At 31.4% G+C, this 13,617-nt stretch overlaps 2 protein-coding genes across 2 annotated transcripts; both read right to left on the bottom strand.

Annotated features, from left to right (window-relative positions):
- Positions 1-1,334: 1,334 nt before the first annotated feature.
- LOC148612037 (uncharacterized) lies at positions 1,335-3,639 on the bottom strand. Its single transcript, XM_088595440.1, has 3 exons — positions 3,450-3,639; positions 2,637-2,956; positions 1,335-2,221 (listed from the first exon to the last, which is right to left on the bottom strand). The coding sequence occupies exons 1-3, from the start codon at positions 3,457-3,459 to the stop codon at positions 1,499-1,501; spliced, it is 1,053 nt and encodes a 350-aa protein (XP_088451566.1). The 5' UTR covers positions 3,460-3,639; the 3' UTR covers positions 1,335-1,498.
- A 2,149-nt stretch (positions 3,640-5,788) lies between these two features.
- Positions 5,789-12,232, bottom strand: LOC148612036 (uncharacterized). Its single transcript, XM_088593136.1, has 3 exons — positions 12,085-12,232; positions 9,400-9,720; positions 5,789-8,211 (listed from the first exon to the last, which is right to left on the bottom strand). The coding sequence occupies exons 2-3, from the start codon at positions 9,556-9,558 to the stop codon at positions 7,522-7,524; spliced, it is 849 nt and encodes a 282-aa protein (XP_088449262.1). The 5' UTR covers positions 9,559-9,720; positions 12,085-12,232; the 3' UTR covers positions 5,789-7,521.
- Positions 12,233-13,617: the final 1,385 nt, after the last annotated feature.

Raw genomic sequence — 13,617 nt, 5'->3', positions numbered from 1 at the left:
ATTAAGGTTATCATCATGATTATCTGAATTCATTCTATTCCAATTTACATTTCTTGTGAAGATTTGCATGGCATGAAATCGAAGCAAAATGATCACTTTTCTTCATGTATTTTGTTTGAAAGAATATTCAAGGAAACCAAGGTTATAGCGGTAATCAAAAGAATGTAATCCAGGGACAAACCCCAGGCATGGAAAACAGACATACACCACAAAGAACATAAAGTAACAAAAATCATACATACAAACTAACAAAAGCAAATGAGCAACTGGGACCACTAAAAACTGGGAGCATGGACCAGGTGCACCGGCAGGGTATGCGTCCTCTGCTTTTCTAGAATCACCCTCCGAGTTTCTCATAAAAAATCAAGTCCGGTGTAGACAAACGAGGAAAGGAAAACTATAACCCGTTGGATAAAACAGTTTTCATAGCGCAGATAGATACACCATAAAGATCGACGAGTTCATGATGACGACCATAAAACTTCTGTATGATGACTTCAATCTTGTAGCAACATAACCCTGTTCCAGAACCCTGTTGGTTAGAATTCTAGCGCGGTATAAAAAGTCTGAGTAATTTCAAAAACACCCAAGCTAATATTTGTTTGTACAATCATTGTTTAACTGTAATTTATTTTGTTACCTTAATCGTATTTTGTCGATTTCGGATATGTTTCCACTGCTTCCACGTTTGCATCATGATACTTTGTTGAAATGAATTAATTCGCCCCGTGTGAATGTGTTTGACACGTGTCGGGGAGATTCACTATTGTTGTTAGTTTATTACCATTTTTTGTTCACTTGCAATATGGTGGATGTCGCTGGCGGAGCAGGAAATGTTTACCCTTCCGGAGATACGATGTCACTCCCACTTTTTTTGGAATTCGTATTGCTGATGTTCAAGGGGTTGTTTTTTCTTTTTTGTTTTTTGTTTGTTTGTTTGTTTGTTTGTTTTTTTTTTTTGGTTTGCTCCACTGAGTATATAGATTGTCTCTGGTTCACGTGTTCCCGATAAGGTTATGTTTTGATATACTTACGTATTTGAATAATCCCACTGCTGAATTTTTGGACAAGAAGTCGGTTTGTATAAAAACATTTATAAGAAAAGAAAAGCGCCATGGCTGATGGACCAAAGATCCCCCAGGTATTCATCAATCTAGTAGCCCGACTTGTTTAACCACGAACAATATATCAAATAAAATGTTTTCTGAAATTTACCACAGCAGAAACTTCTAAACTTATAAAACACTGAAGCTCCTTTTCCTGATATAAAACATGGGGCTAAAATAGTTTAGCTTGTATTTGTTCCCTTTTTCAATGATTTTGATTTTGAGCACTTCTTGTATACATTTTATTTTTGAAATCTGAATTTTATAAGTATTTTGATCTTATAATGTTGCTGCATTTAATTACCTTGAATGGTATAATAGTATTTGTGAACGTGTAGAAAATCATAATAGGCTTGTATACAGTAGAGTTCAAGATTACAAACCAGTCACTTCTAATTTTTGCTTACAATCTGTACAAGGTTTCCGACGGCAGACATTAATTGATCTATTTTATCGTTTTGCTGCTGAATATTGTCATTTTGGGCTTTAATGATAGCAGCTTGTTCGTCAAGTTTGACAGCTTGCTCGTTATAGATTTTCCTCAACTCTTCTTCAACTTCAGTTCTAGACATTGTTTGGTTTTGTCTCAATTTCATAATGCATATCTCTTTTTTCGCTATTTCTTCCTCCAAATCTTCAATTTCTTTTGAAAGCTTTTTTGTTTGCTGTGCGACTCTCCCAGAATACTTTGCTCGAAGGTTTTCGATTTCTAATCGCAAAATATTACTTTCATTTATGGCAATTTGCAGTTCATTTTCTTTTTCTTCAAGTTGTTTTTCTCTGTAATCAATAACATATGTTTTCTCATGAACCTCTTTTTCCAAGTCATTTTTCTTCATCAAAATGTCACCTAGTTCTGTCCTGATATTTTCAATCTGTTTTTCTTTATCAAAAATTTTGGTTTGAAGATCTTTCTTGGTAATATGCATTTGTGCCTTTAATTCCGCTTCTGTTAGCTTTGAGCGTTCAATCAGCCGTATTTTATCTTCTCTAGTGCTATCTAATTCCCTTTCTTTCTCCCTCAGCAGGTTGCAAAGTCGGTCTATTTCCTTTTTGAGATTTTCTACAGTATCTTTTTCCTTGGTAAGTCTAGTCTTTATCCCGATGGCATTTTCCTAAGGGAAAGAAAATTAAATGCTGAAGCAAGAAAGGAACTTCTTAAAATGCATTTCTTAATAAACAAAAACATGCAAACTGTACAAACAATTTTGAAGATTTTTTATAACTATAATGCATTGCACGTTTATATTTTGTGTTTTACTTTTTTGTATATTAATTATTTCATGCATTATTCTTTCAATGTACATTTTCCACTGATGCTTAAGTCAGATATTATTCTGATTATAAAAAGGATTCCATTATTTTCGGCAAGATATAAAATACTGGTTAATATAAGATACACTTGAAAGATCCAATGAAAGTGTCATTATCAGAACTAAAATGTTATGTATCCTTGTTGAAATTTTAGTCAGTAAAGCAACTTGTTTCTTTGTATAATTGAATAAATATACATTTTACACATCTATTTACCCTTTCGTCATAAATTAATTTCAACTGTTTCGCCAATTCTATATTTCTTGTCTCCTCCAGTGCTGATATAAAACTTTTTAATGCCGAAAGGTCATTTATATTGCACCTGTCGTTGATAACTTTGATCATGTATTTTAACTTCGAATCAGCAACTTTATTTTCCTTCAGCCTTGCATTCTCATTTCTTGTAATTGATTTTGAGTCGACAAACTTTTGAACAACATCGTTGACGCCTACCACTCTAAAAAGCATCTCTTCTTGAAACTGTTTTGAAAATAACTGTTTGTCTGCTAAGTCGTATGGTTGATAGTCGCTTGAATCTGCCAAGTTTAATACTGTGAAATATCACTGATCGGAAAGGTCAATGAAAATGATATATAAAAAGGTGGTAAAAAACTTTATGACACTTACGGACTTATCAATTTAGTTATTCCGTGCGCATACTCAGAACTAAAATTTTGGTTTTCGGCATTTCTTGCATACAATTTATTTTTGAAATCTGAATTTTAATTCAGTACTGAAAATTGTACTGAAATTTAATTTTTAACATTGTCGTTTTCAACTATATGAAAAATCCTTTTGAAATTATCTTGAATATAATAAACTGCACATTCTGTATAATTTTAATATTATACGATATGATGCAATTATGTCAGAATACGAATATCATACCGTTTCCCTTACATTTTCAATATATTAGTCGTTTGATCGTCGAGATTTGAAAGAAATTTATTTCACATGTATGATCTTTTCGGGCTGGAGACACATAACACAAAAGCAGGTTTAAAATATATATACAGCAATCAAACTTACCTTCAGCCATAGTTACGAATATGTTTTAGCATAGATATTGCTTTCCTTTTTCATAATTTGCAAATCTGTGTGATAAAAAAAGATACTGTAGTACAGTACTGCAGATAAAAAGATAATGATTATACACTATAAACCAAAGGTCCCGTCAAAATGTAGATGTGCTTAATTCCAAAGAATGATATCAGCTAATCTTTTTTTATCTTGATTTAAATGGTTTAGTTCATGTATATACTTCCTAATTTAAGACAACATATGAGGTTTTAAATTTCATCTGTCTGATTTTTGTAGACTATTTCTAAAGAATTAAAAGTTCCTGTTTTTGTTTAAAAAATGAAAAGTTATGACTTTGGTAGGTTTGGTTATACATTTAGTATCTAACCTTTCATTTAAATGTTCTTAGTACTGCCATTTATAAAATATAGATAACTAAATAAAGATAAATCACAATCTTCTTTATTATGAATATTAGATTATTTAATATATTTTTTTCAACGAGAGAGTGAGTTTCTCGTGCTATCTCGTCGAGCACGAGAAACTCCTGCGATTTGAAATAATATTTAATAATCTGTTTATCGCTGTTTTGCTAAATTGTAAGGTTTTAATTTTCTTTTGTTGTCAGTTTCCTTGACCTAAATATTCAAGTTTTATAAGCGCTGCAAAATATCCTTTCGCGACGTGCTACGTGACGTGACGTATGTTGCGGAGCTGTGATACATATTTTTTTAACAAAAATCGGTTAAAGCTGCATTAGCTGTCATTTTCGTAAATTTTTGTTTCTTATGAAATTTGAATTATTTCTACTAAATTGTAACTTTTCTTGTACAATTTCATTTTATATCCACAAAAAATATGCATTACATGGATGAAATAGGTGTCTATATATTTATTGTCTTGCAAGACAAAAAATCGACCTAGATCGTAAGCATGTGACTTCTGGTGACCTTAATCCGCGCATGTGCTGTAAAGGTTGCTTCTTTAATAACAAATCTGATTGCAAAGAAGCGAAAGTGGTTATTCAACGGCAAGGAAGACCGACGGACTCAAGCTGTAAAAGAAAGAAGTTCGAATACAACGCTAGGATCCTTTTGGAATTTACGTATTGTGATATAATGCGACTCAAATATGATTATTATTTATTTGAGATATAATCAAAAAATAGATGAAATGAAATGAAAACAAGACACGTGCTTACCTGTGTATTGCTTATTGTTATTTTTTACCAAGGTTGAAGCATTTTTAACCAGGTAAATGTCCTTTCGGCAATTTTCGGAAGTAATGGCGAAAAATAATTAGATCAGACCTATCGATCTTCTTTGATTAAAAAAAACGTTGTTTTCACAATATTCTGTTTGTGTTATCGACATTTATTGCTTCAATTGCATTACTACAAACGTATTTCATTCAATCAGCCAAATTCAGTGTAATCAAGAACGGAATAAATTTGGCAGCTAATGCAGCTTTAATTATGACAGACGCGTTTAAAATTTATGCAATAATTTTGAGATATATTCATTCTAATCGGGTACGTTACTGTCTTTAACCATTTTTCATTGTAGACTAGAAAATATTACCACAAATTAGACATTATTTCATACGCAGTAAACAAACAGACTGCTATTTGTGTCGTCAAATATTCCTACGCTGCTGTTTGTATGTCACGCAGGGACATAGAAACAAGCGATAATTTTCATTCTAAATTTTAAACAAAATAGCGATAAAAGAAGATAAGTATTATTTAAATGAACTATAGTAATACCTATCTACACCGAACCCTTTTAAGCTTTTAAATTTGTTTTGTTATATTCAGACAGGTGTTCGGTATATCAAAGCTGACAATACATTTAAACTTATATAAATGGACTTCTACATGTTGCTGAATTAGACAGGTTTTCGATATACGTAGATTTTACTCTACTTCAACGTGTGTTTATATAACATTTTTATTAATTAATTTAATTCTAATTGACTTATATCTAAGGCATTGTCTTTTCTGTCTGAAATCAACCGAATACAAGATTTTTTTTCAATTTACATACTTGTAAAAATAAATAATTATAGGTACATTTGAATGACATGTTAGAATTTGAAAAGTGGATAAATACCTATATAAATATTTCATATGCATGGATTAAAACTGATTTATTGAAATGTTCAAGGGTTATGTGTGTACATAAGATGAAATATTAAGTATGTTCATTCTGATCTTCTACACGATCTTTTATGTTCGTTTAGATTAAATTCAAAGCCTTGGGATACGTTATGCTATTTTTGGCAAGAAATGTTTTATGATTACTTAGTCATATTTTGACAGGCATAAAATGTTAACAATAAGATACTGGATATTTTATTTACTTCTTAATTTAGGATATAATAGTTTCTTCTAAACAAAAAATATGAATTCATGATAAAATATATTTACACTGTACATGTTATCCAACAGTATACCCACTTTTCCAGCATACAGTGTTTACATTTCACAATTGGTATGCTGAGAGTCTGAATTAAGAATGTGTAAGACATGGTACGAACAGATCCCCTACATTACAACACAGAACTTATGCTAAGTGGTAACAGCTCAAGATGACCAAGGGGTTATACAATGTTATAACGTCAAGTTTGGAAAATAACTTCATTTTTTCGGATATAGAACATGAAAGTATGATATTAATAAAATTGGAAATGTACTGGCAAATCTATACTAGGATTGTGAGAGAGGAATAAAAATGAAATAAAAGTTAACACCTAATCTAAAATCATAAGCAAAGGTCATTATAAAATTACGAGACAGTTTGTTTTTGCGGATATTTTCCCATGTTTGTTTTGGGTAAGGATTTCTCCTATTGCTTTTGTTATTTTTTTATGTATGATTTTAGTTACTTTATGTTCTTTGTTGTATATGTCTGCTTTCCATGTCTGGTCTTTGTCCCTGGATTACATTCTTTTGATTACCGCTATAACCTTGGTTCACTTGATTACTCTTGTACCATCAGTATAACTTCATCTTCATTTATAGATTGTATGAATATTGATAATTTATCCCACGGCTTCTGTAAATGTTATAAACTGTACATTTATTTTCATATGTTTACATCAAAATCATGTGAACGACGTTTATGGTTTAAAACCTGTAAAGGAACATTAAAAGGTATAAAATACATTAATTTTTGCACACACAAAAAAATGAATGTTAGAATTATCGTTTTGTTTCGTATTTAATTATTAAAAACACGAAAGATTGAAATACTAGAACAAAGCAGAACAAATGTGACTACGTGGAACATACATTCCCTGTTTATAAAATACTTACGAGGGGTAAAACTGTTCTATCTTAAACAATATTAATATATATTTATATGACTTTTTAAAATGTTTTTACTGATAATGAAATATTTCATTCTACTAGCCATACGCTATTGAAAAAACTTAATTGGCTTTTTCTAAGTAAGTAAGTAAGTAAGTAATTATTTATTATAGTGACATGTGTACAAAATCAAACTAACAAACAATAATTTTAACATGAAATAAGATACACCCGGCCCACTGGACCTATAAGTCACTTAAATTAGCTTTATCTATATACAATTTCAAGCAAAGTAAAACAACAGAAAAAAAAATCATTTTGAGTAAATGAACTGTCTACGCTTACAATAAGCTTTTAAAATAAAATTTGAAGTTTGTCTGGGAAAATATTTCACAAGTTGAATTAACTGTTCACATTTTGGTAAGGTTTTGAAAGTATCAAGTCCATTTATGTTATTGACAAGCTCAGTTCTGAGTTTTCTATTTACCTAATTTCTGTAGGACAAGAATATGTTACCGAGCTGTGCCAACCTTGGTGTGCTATTGACAGTTTGTTTATTAGTGTATATTCCCAAATTACATGTAACATTTTCGCCTATGAAAAATAAGTAAACTGATTTAAACAAACATGTTAATAACAAAACCTGAAAAAAATCATTGTTTTCAACACGTTCTATCTTACATTTAAATCAATGACAATGTATAAACATATTTTAAACAAGTGTGAATTATATATATTTGAATTAAATACATTCTTACAGGTCTTTCAATTTTACTGCTTGTGTTCCCGGAGGGCAGACTGGGCGTTAGTATACGTAGGTAAATATTTAGCAAACTTGGCATCAAGCATATTTTCTAAAGCATCTTTCACCTTAGTGTCTAAAATTTTGTTAAACACTTCCTCCGCATCGGCCATACTTATTAACTGCTCTTTTCGTAACTTCTCGATTTCATTCTCTTTTTTGGAAATTTTAGACTTCAGATTTTCTACTTCTTCGGATGCTAGTTCCTTTTCTTTGTCATAACTCGTTAAGTTTGCTTCTAGATTATCTAATTTTGAACGCAATTTATTACTCTCATTTATTGCATTCTGCAACTCGTACTCTTTTCGAATAAGTTCGTTTTCTTGCCTCTCTATAATAGCTATCTTTTCATTGATTTCACATTCCAGTTTCTCTTTTTTCTTCAAAAGTTCATCTACTTCAGTACCAAGGGAAAGAATTCTCTGCTCCTTCTCAATAATTTCTGTTTGTGATTTTTCTTTAGTAAGTAAGAGTTTCTTTTCATGATCGTCATTTGTCGCCTTCAATGCATCTCTTAGTCGTTCTTGTTCTTTTTTCAAGGTTATAATTTCGTTCTCTTTTTTCGCTAATATTGTTTTGAGTCGATCGATCTCTCCTTGTCGTTTGTCTACAAAAGTATGCGCTCTTGAGAGGCTATCCAATATATTGATGGAATGCTCCTGTAAAAGGAATTATAATTGTAAATTAAAGTTAATGAATGTATTTTCGATTTCGATGACGTTACAATCAATTGACAAACGTTTAATATCAGCAAACTATAATCCACTTGTATTCGTTTAACTATTCTTTTTTCTCACCGTCCATGAAAGAGTAATCAAGGGAACCTAGATTCAAGCGGAAATCAAACGAATGTAATCGAGGGACAACGACCAGACATGGAAAACATAAAAACACAACAAACAACATAAAATAATCACAATAATACGTACAAAGCTAAAAAAGTAAATGGTAATGATAATGAAAATGTAATTGGTTGAATGATATTTTTAAAATATGATTGTATACGGTATTGTACGTTGTTTGCGTAATATAAATCCGAGATATCCGAAATAACGCCGAAATGCATTCTGGGTTCTTCGGTTTTTGGACAAACCATTTAAACGTAAACAACATCTCCTAGCAACCTGATCATTGTAAACATGGCCGACTTTTTACAATGTAAATATTGGCACCGAGAATTAAAATCTGACCGGAATTTAACGATTCAATGTTTAGGGAGAAGCCGTTTGGCTAAACGAATGGGCAAGTCATTTAAGACAATTTAAACGACGGTAGGTGTCAATAAAGTCGTAGAAAATATTTTTATTCAAATTTTAACAGTATGTTATTTATGTGACGCCGAGTATAGTAAATAACGAAAAATGATTGGCTGTTTAAGATATTTACCATCCAAGATCTTTGAGGGTAAAAGGGTGAAGTTTCCTTACAACAAACAAAAGTCAAAAATGAATCGAATAGAGATAATTTTAAAGAGTAATCGAAAGAACCTAGATTCTAGAGGAAATTAACAGACATGGAAAACAGACAAACACAACAAAGAATATAAAATTACCAAAATAATACAAACAAGGTAAATGAGCAACTCGGACTCCATTAAAAACTGGGCGCATGACCATATGCACCGGTAGGGTAAGCGTGCTCTGCTTTTCTAGAAACACCCGCCGAGCTGCACATAAAAAGTCGTTTTGGGTAGGAAGGAGGAGAGGAAAACTATGACACGTTGAACAAATCAGTTTTCATGGTGCAGATGGATACACCATAACGATCCACAAGTTCATGATGACAATAAAACATTTGTAGTGATGACTTTAATCTTGTAGCAACATAACACTTAAGAATAAGTTTACCCGTTCTTTGTAGATTCTATCAAGCTGCTTTGACAACTCAACATTTTTAGTACTGGCAAGAATATCAATAAAAGATCTAAATGGTTTAAGATCTTTCTTATTGCATCTCTCAGTAATTATTTTAAGAACGAATTTCATTTTTTCGTCAAAAACCCTCATGTCTGCTAATCGCTTTTTGTCTTCATCTGGTATTGCTTTCGATGCGATGAACTGTGTCACGACATCCTTACCGCAGCTAACTTGTCTTATTATTTCTCCCACAAACTGTGTAGAAAACAATTCCTTTTTTGTGGATGCCTTTCTGTGATATATTGTCGCAATCTAAAAAAATATTTTTTGTTTCTAAATATGTTATCTTTCTTCCTTTGTTTTCATATTTTTGGTTTGTTTGTTTCTTTTTTTATATTTATTTATTTATTTATTTATTTATTTTGGTTTGTTTGTTTTTGCAAACTGATCATATATAGATTTAGCTAATATATTATAATTGTTGTTTGGGTTTACAATTTAGCATGAAAATTGCGGTGATGCCATAGTTGCCATATAAATCAACTTCCAATTAAAAAAATCACAACAAACAGATCAGGAAGGTATCCTGTGTGTCAGCTCCTCCTTCCATGAAATTATACAACCTTGAGGTGTAAAACAGAAACACAAAATTTCAAATTTGAACTTCTTTTTTTATTTTTTTTTTTTTTTTTTTTTTTTTTTGTGCGTTTCCTAAATTTAGTGTACCCAAAATGGTCGAATAGTTTCGAATAATAAAACAAACTGCAATACATGATATAAATATTAGTAGTTTCGTATCTTCTTCATTAAAAACAAAACAACTATAGTCTTTATCGCAGAAAATTTAACATACCATTTTAAATGAACAAATGCCCAAAGCCATGTTTATAAGCCATCATTTATTCGTGATTTGTTGTTGTGATATGTTGGCCCACATATGAGTGGCTCCAAAGGACGTTATCGAACTTTTGATATATATATATGTGGCATTATTATCAATAAAGCTGTTTCAAGTTTACAGTTTCGTCCTGTAACAGGTTAAACCTGCCTTATAAGTATTGAAATACTTTTATCTATATAATATCATAACTTCTCAGTTCTTTATCGATGTATCGGCAAAAACAGCGTATATCAATGTACCGATATATCGATATATCGATACACGAAAATGATTTATAGGTTCCATGTAAATATAAGGATATATTGCACGGTAATTTGTATGGACTTCTTTACTTACAAAACAATATGATCAATCTTTACCCTGGTCGACAGAGTATTTAAGGGAACTGAGAACTAGGGGAATCAACAAAATGTATTCCAGGGACAAAGACCAGATATGGAAAACAGAAACACACAACAAAGAACATAAAATATTCAAAATAATAAGTACAAAGTAACAAAAGCTAATGACCAACTCGGTCTCCAGTAAAAAACTGGGAGCATGAACCAGGTAAGGTCAGCGGCCTCTGCTTTTCTCGAGGAAAACAACAATATCCATGTCAATTGACAATCAAGACAATAAATATAGTCGGCGTCACATAAATAACATACTGTTAAAATTTGAATAAAAATATTTTCTACGACTTTATTGACACCTACCGTCGTTTAAATTGTCTTAAATGACTTGCTCATTCGTTTAGCCAAACGGCTTCTCCCTAAACATTGAATCGTTAAATTCCGGTCAGATTTTAATTCTAGGTGGCAATATTTACATTGTAAAAAGTCGGCCATGTTTACAGTGATCGGGTTGCTAGGAGATGTTGTTTACGTTTAAATGGTTTGTCCAAAAACCGAAGAACCCAGAATGCAATTCGGCGTTATTTCGGATATCTCGGATTTATTTTACGCGAACAACGTATAATACCGAGAAGTTGATCAAGCAGACGATTGTCACCGGAGTTCGACGGGAACTTACGCACTTCGTTTGTAAACAAATCGTCCCGTAAAAACCAACATGGCGGATATTAGTATGGGATTTTCCCGTAAGGATTTGTTACGCATGATTTAAGCTAATAAGCGACTTGTTTTTGAGAAGCTGTTTGGCTAAACGAATGAGCAAGTCATTTAAGACAATTTAAACGGCGGTTGGTGTCAATAAAGTCGTAGAAAATATTTTTATTCAAATTTTAACAGTATGTTATTTATGTGACGCCGAGTATAGTTATGTTTATGCAAAAATACGAAACAATCAAATAAAGAGTTTTTCTTCTGAGTTTGCTTTATAAATCATTAGATACTGGAAGAATTGTATTTAAATTTGAATTGATTCCATTTGAGTATGTGAAGTTAGTTTTGTCTAATTTGGTAAGACTTTTAAAAATATCAACAAAATTAGTTAAGACCGTTTTTAATTTCATTATTTGTACGGAATTGGACGCCTTATTTTAATAAAAAAAAATAACTGCTCGTCTTTGTCTGTACTAATGCTAATGTGTCCCTAAAGGTGTTTAGCATCAAGGTATCAAGAGAGCACATATTGGAGTTGCTAAAGTCCTAAGAAGGCAAGGTTAAAACAAGTTGCGATGTATTTGCAGCATCGGGAAAAAACTAATTGAAAGTATTTCAAAAAATTAACAACTATTTGTTTGTAGTTTGTCTACGTGTAGGCGCTTTTTAAAGTAAATAAATAAATAAATAATTTTCCTCTGAAAATAATCAAGTATCAAAATCACTTACCACCAGACATTTTCGCTGTTGTTGGTTGGCTAGGTGGTTGTCGTATTATAGATGTACCTGTAAATCCAAAGCATAATCCATCGCCTTAAATACTTGCTGGAAATAATCAATATACATATTTTTGACAATCAAGTGCAATTACACTTATTTGTGCCATTTAAACATTGGCAAATGTACAAGCTCTCATGGTCTATAGTTTTATGCAAGATAAATTGATTTTGATGGATAAGTCGACCAAAATACAGGAATTGTCCTCCATATGTATACATCTTGAAACCCATACAAGATAAACTTTTATAACTAATTCTCGAAAGAAAAAAACAATAAATGCGATAGACGATGCTGGAGGTCTTATGAAATATTACATTCTTTTCCCTCTAATTTATAAAAATATTGTCTGCTTTTGTATATAGAGCAAGATTTATTTACTTTAATGTAAACTGAGTAAACTGCATTTTACTATAAGTTAAATTGTCTCAATTAATGTAATGCGATATGATCCACTTCAAGAAAATATCAAATATATCGCGAATATGTATAGTGTATATGTCAAAGAGACAAAAACGTCACAGGATTAAAAAATGTCAGCTCGAGGCCCCGAATGAGTCTTCAATGAACGACGAGAAAACCTTCATAACACTGGGCAGGTTGTAGCTGGCCCAAAAACATCCTTATACACAGATACAGTGAAAGAGTTGACCACTATACTCTAGTATCATAACAAAACTGAAGGTGAAAACGAAATCTTCAATGAACGACTAGGAAACCCTCAGGCAACATTATACACAGGTATAGTGAAAGAGTTGACCTACGTATTCCAGTAACATAAAAAATAAACGTAAGGTGAAAATGCAACAAGACATACAGAGGCCAGAAACTCCTGATTTTAGGACGTATATGTAAACTTTCCTATCGTATCTTAGCCTAACATCTCGTTATAAAGAACCTATATGTGAATAAAAGCATAACGATTTGAATGAGTACAATATTGTATAGCGGATACCTTGTATATATTTTAGACCGATTTAAACTAATTTCAATTCATCTGAACTCCTTTGATAAAAGAAATTAAGTTTAAATGGTACTCCAACTAAGAATCATGCAAAATGTGATTCATATTTGGAAAGCCTGCATATTTTTATTTTCGATATTTTGTTTGAAATTTTTAAGTAAACAGAAATTTTTAGCAGTTTTTTATATAACATCTTTTCATAGGAAATATAAACTATAAAGGTTCAAATTAAGGGAGATAACTCTGCAAATATCACTCAAATACACGAGAAATTGTTGAATTTTCAACGTAATTTATCGCATAAGAACAGACAGGTGGGAATGGATAATTATACATTTCTCCATATAGACCAATAAAACAACTGAATAAAAACGGAAAATGTTTAGCCTTTTTGGGTTGTATTGCATATTACAGAATTTGCATGATACTTACAAAAGGTGCTACTAAACACAAAAACGGATTCCTTGATGTTGACCTTTTAAAAAGCGCATATCTTGAATTACATACTCAAAATGTTCGTG

The sequence above is a fragment of the Perna viridis genome, chromosome 7 (genome assembly GCF_037379345.1).
Source record: "Perna viridis isolate PV_CMFRI_1.1 ecotype Kerala chromosome 7, ASM3737934v1, whole genome shotgun sequence".
In the NCBI taxonomy this organism is placed as follows: Eukaryota; Metazoa; Mollusca; class Bivalvia; order Mytilida; family Mytilidae; genus Perna; species Perna viridis.
The sequence above is the reverse complement of the archived record's forward strand: the minus strand, read 5'-3'. Positions and strand labels throughout refer to the sequence as shown.

Excerpts from the sequence above, each read along its gene's own strand:
- LOC148612037 (XM_088595440.1), bottom strand. Across the intron at positions 2,222-2,636 it reads AATTAATTTATGACGAAAGG|GAAAATGCCATCGGGATAAA; the intron begins GTAAATAGATGT and ends TCTTTCCCTTAG.
- LOC148612036 (XM_088593136.1), bottom strand. The coding sequence starts at position 9,558 with ATGAGGGTTTTTGACGAAAAAATGAAATTCGTTCTTAAAATAATTACT. Across the intron at positions 8,212-9,399 it reads ATAGAATCTACAAAGAACGG|GAGCATTCCATCAATATATT; the intron begins GTAAACTTATTC and ends TTCCTTTTACAG.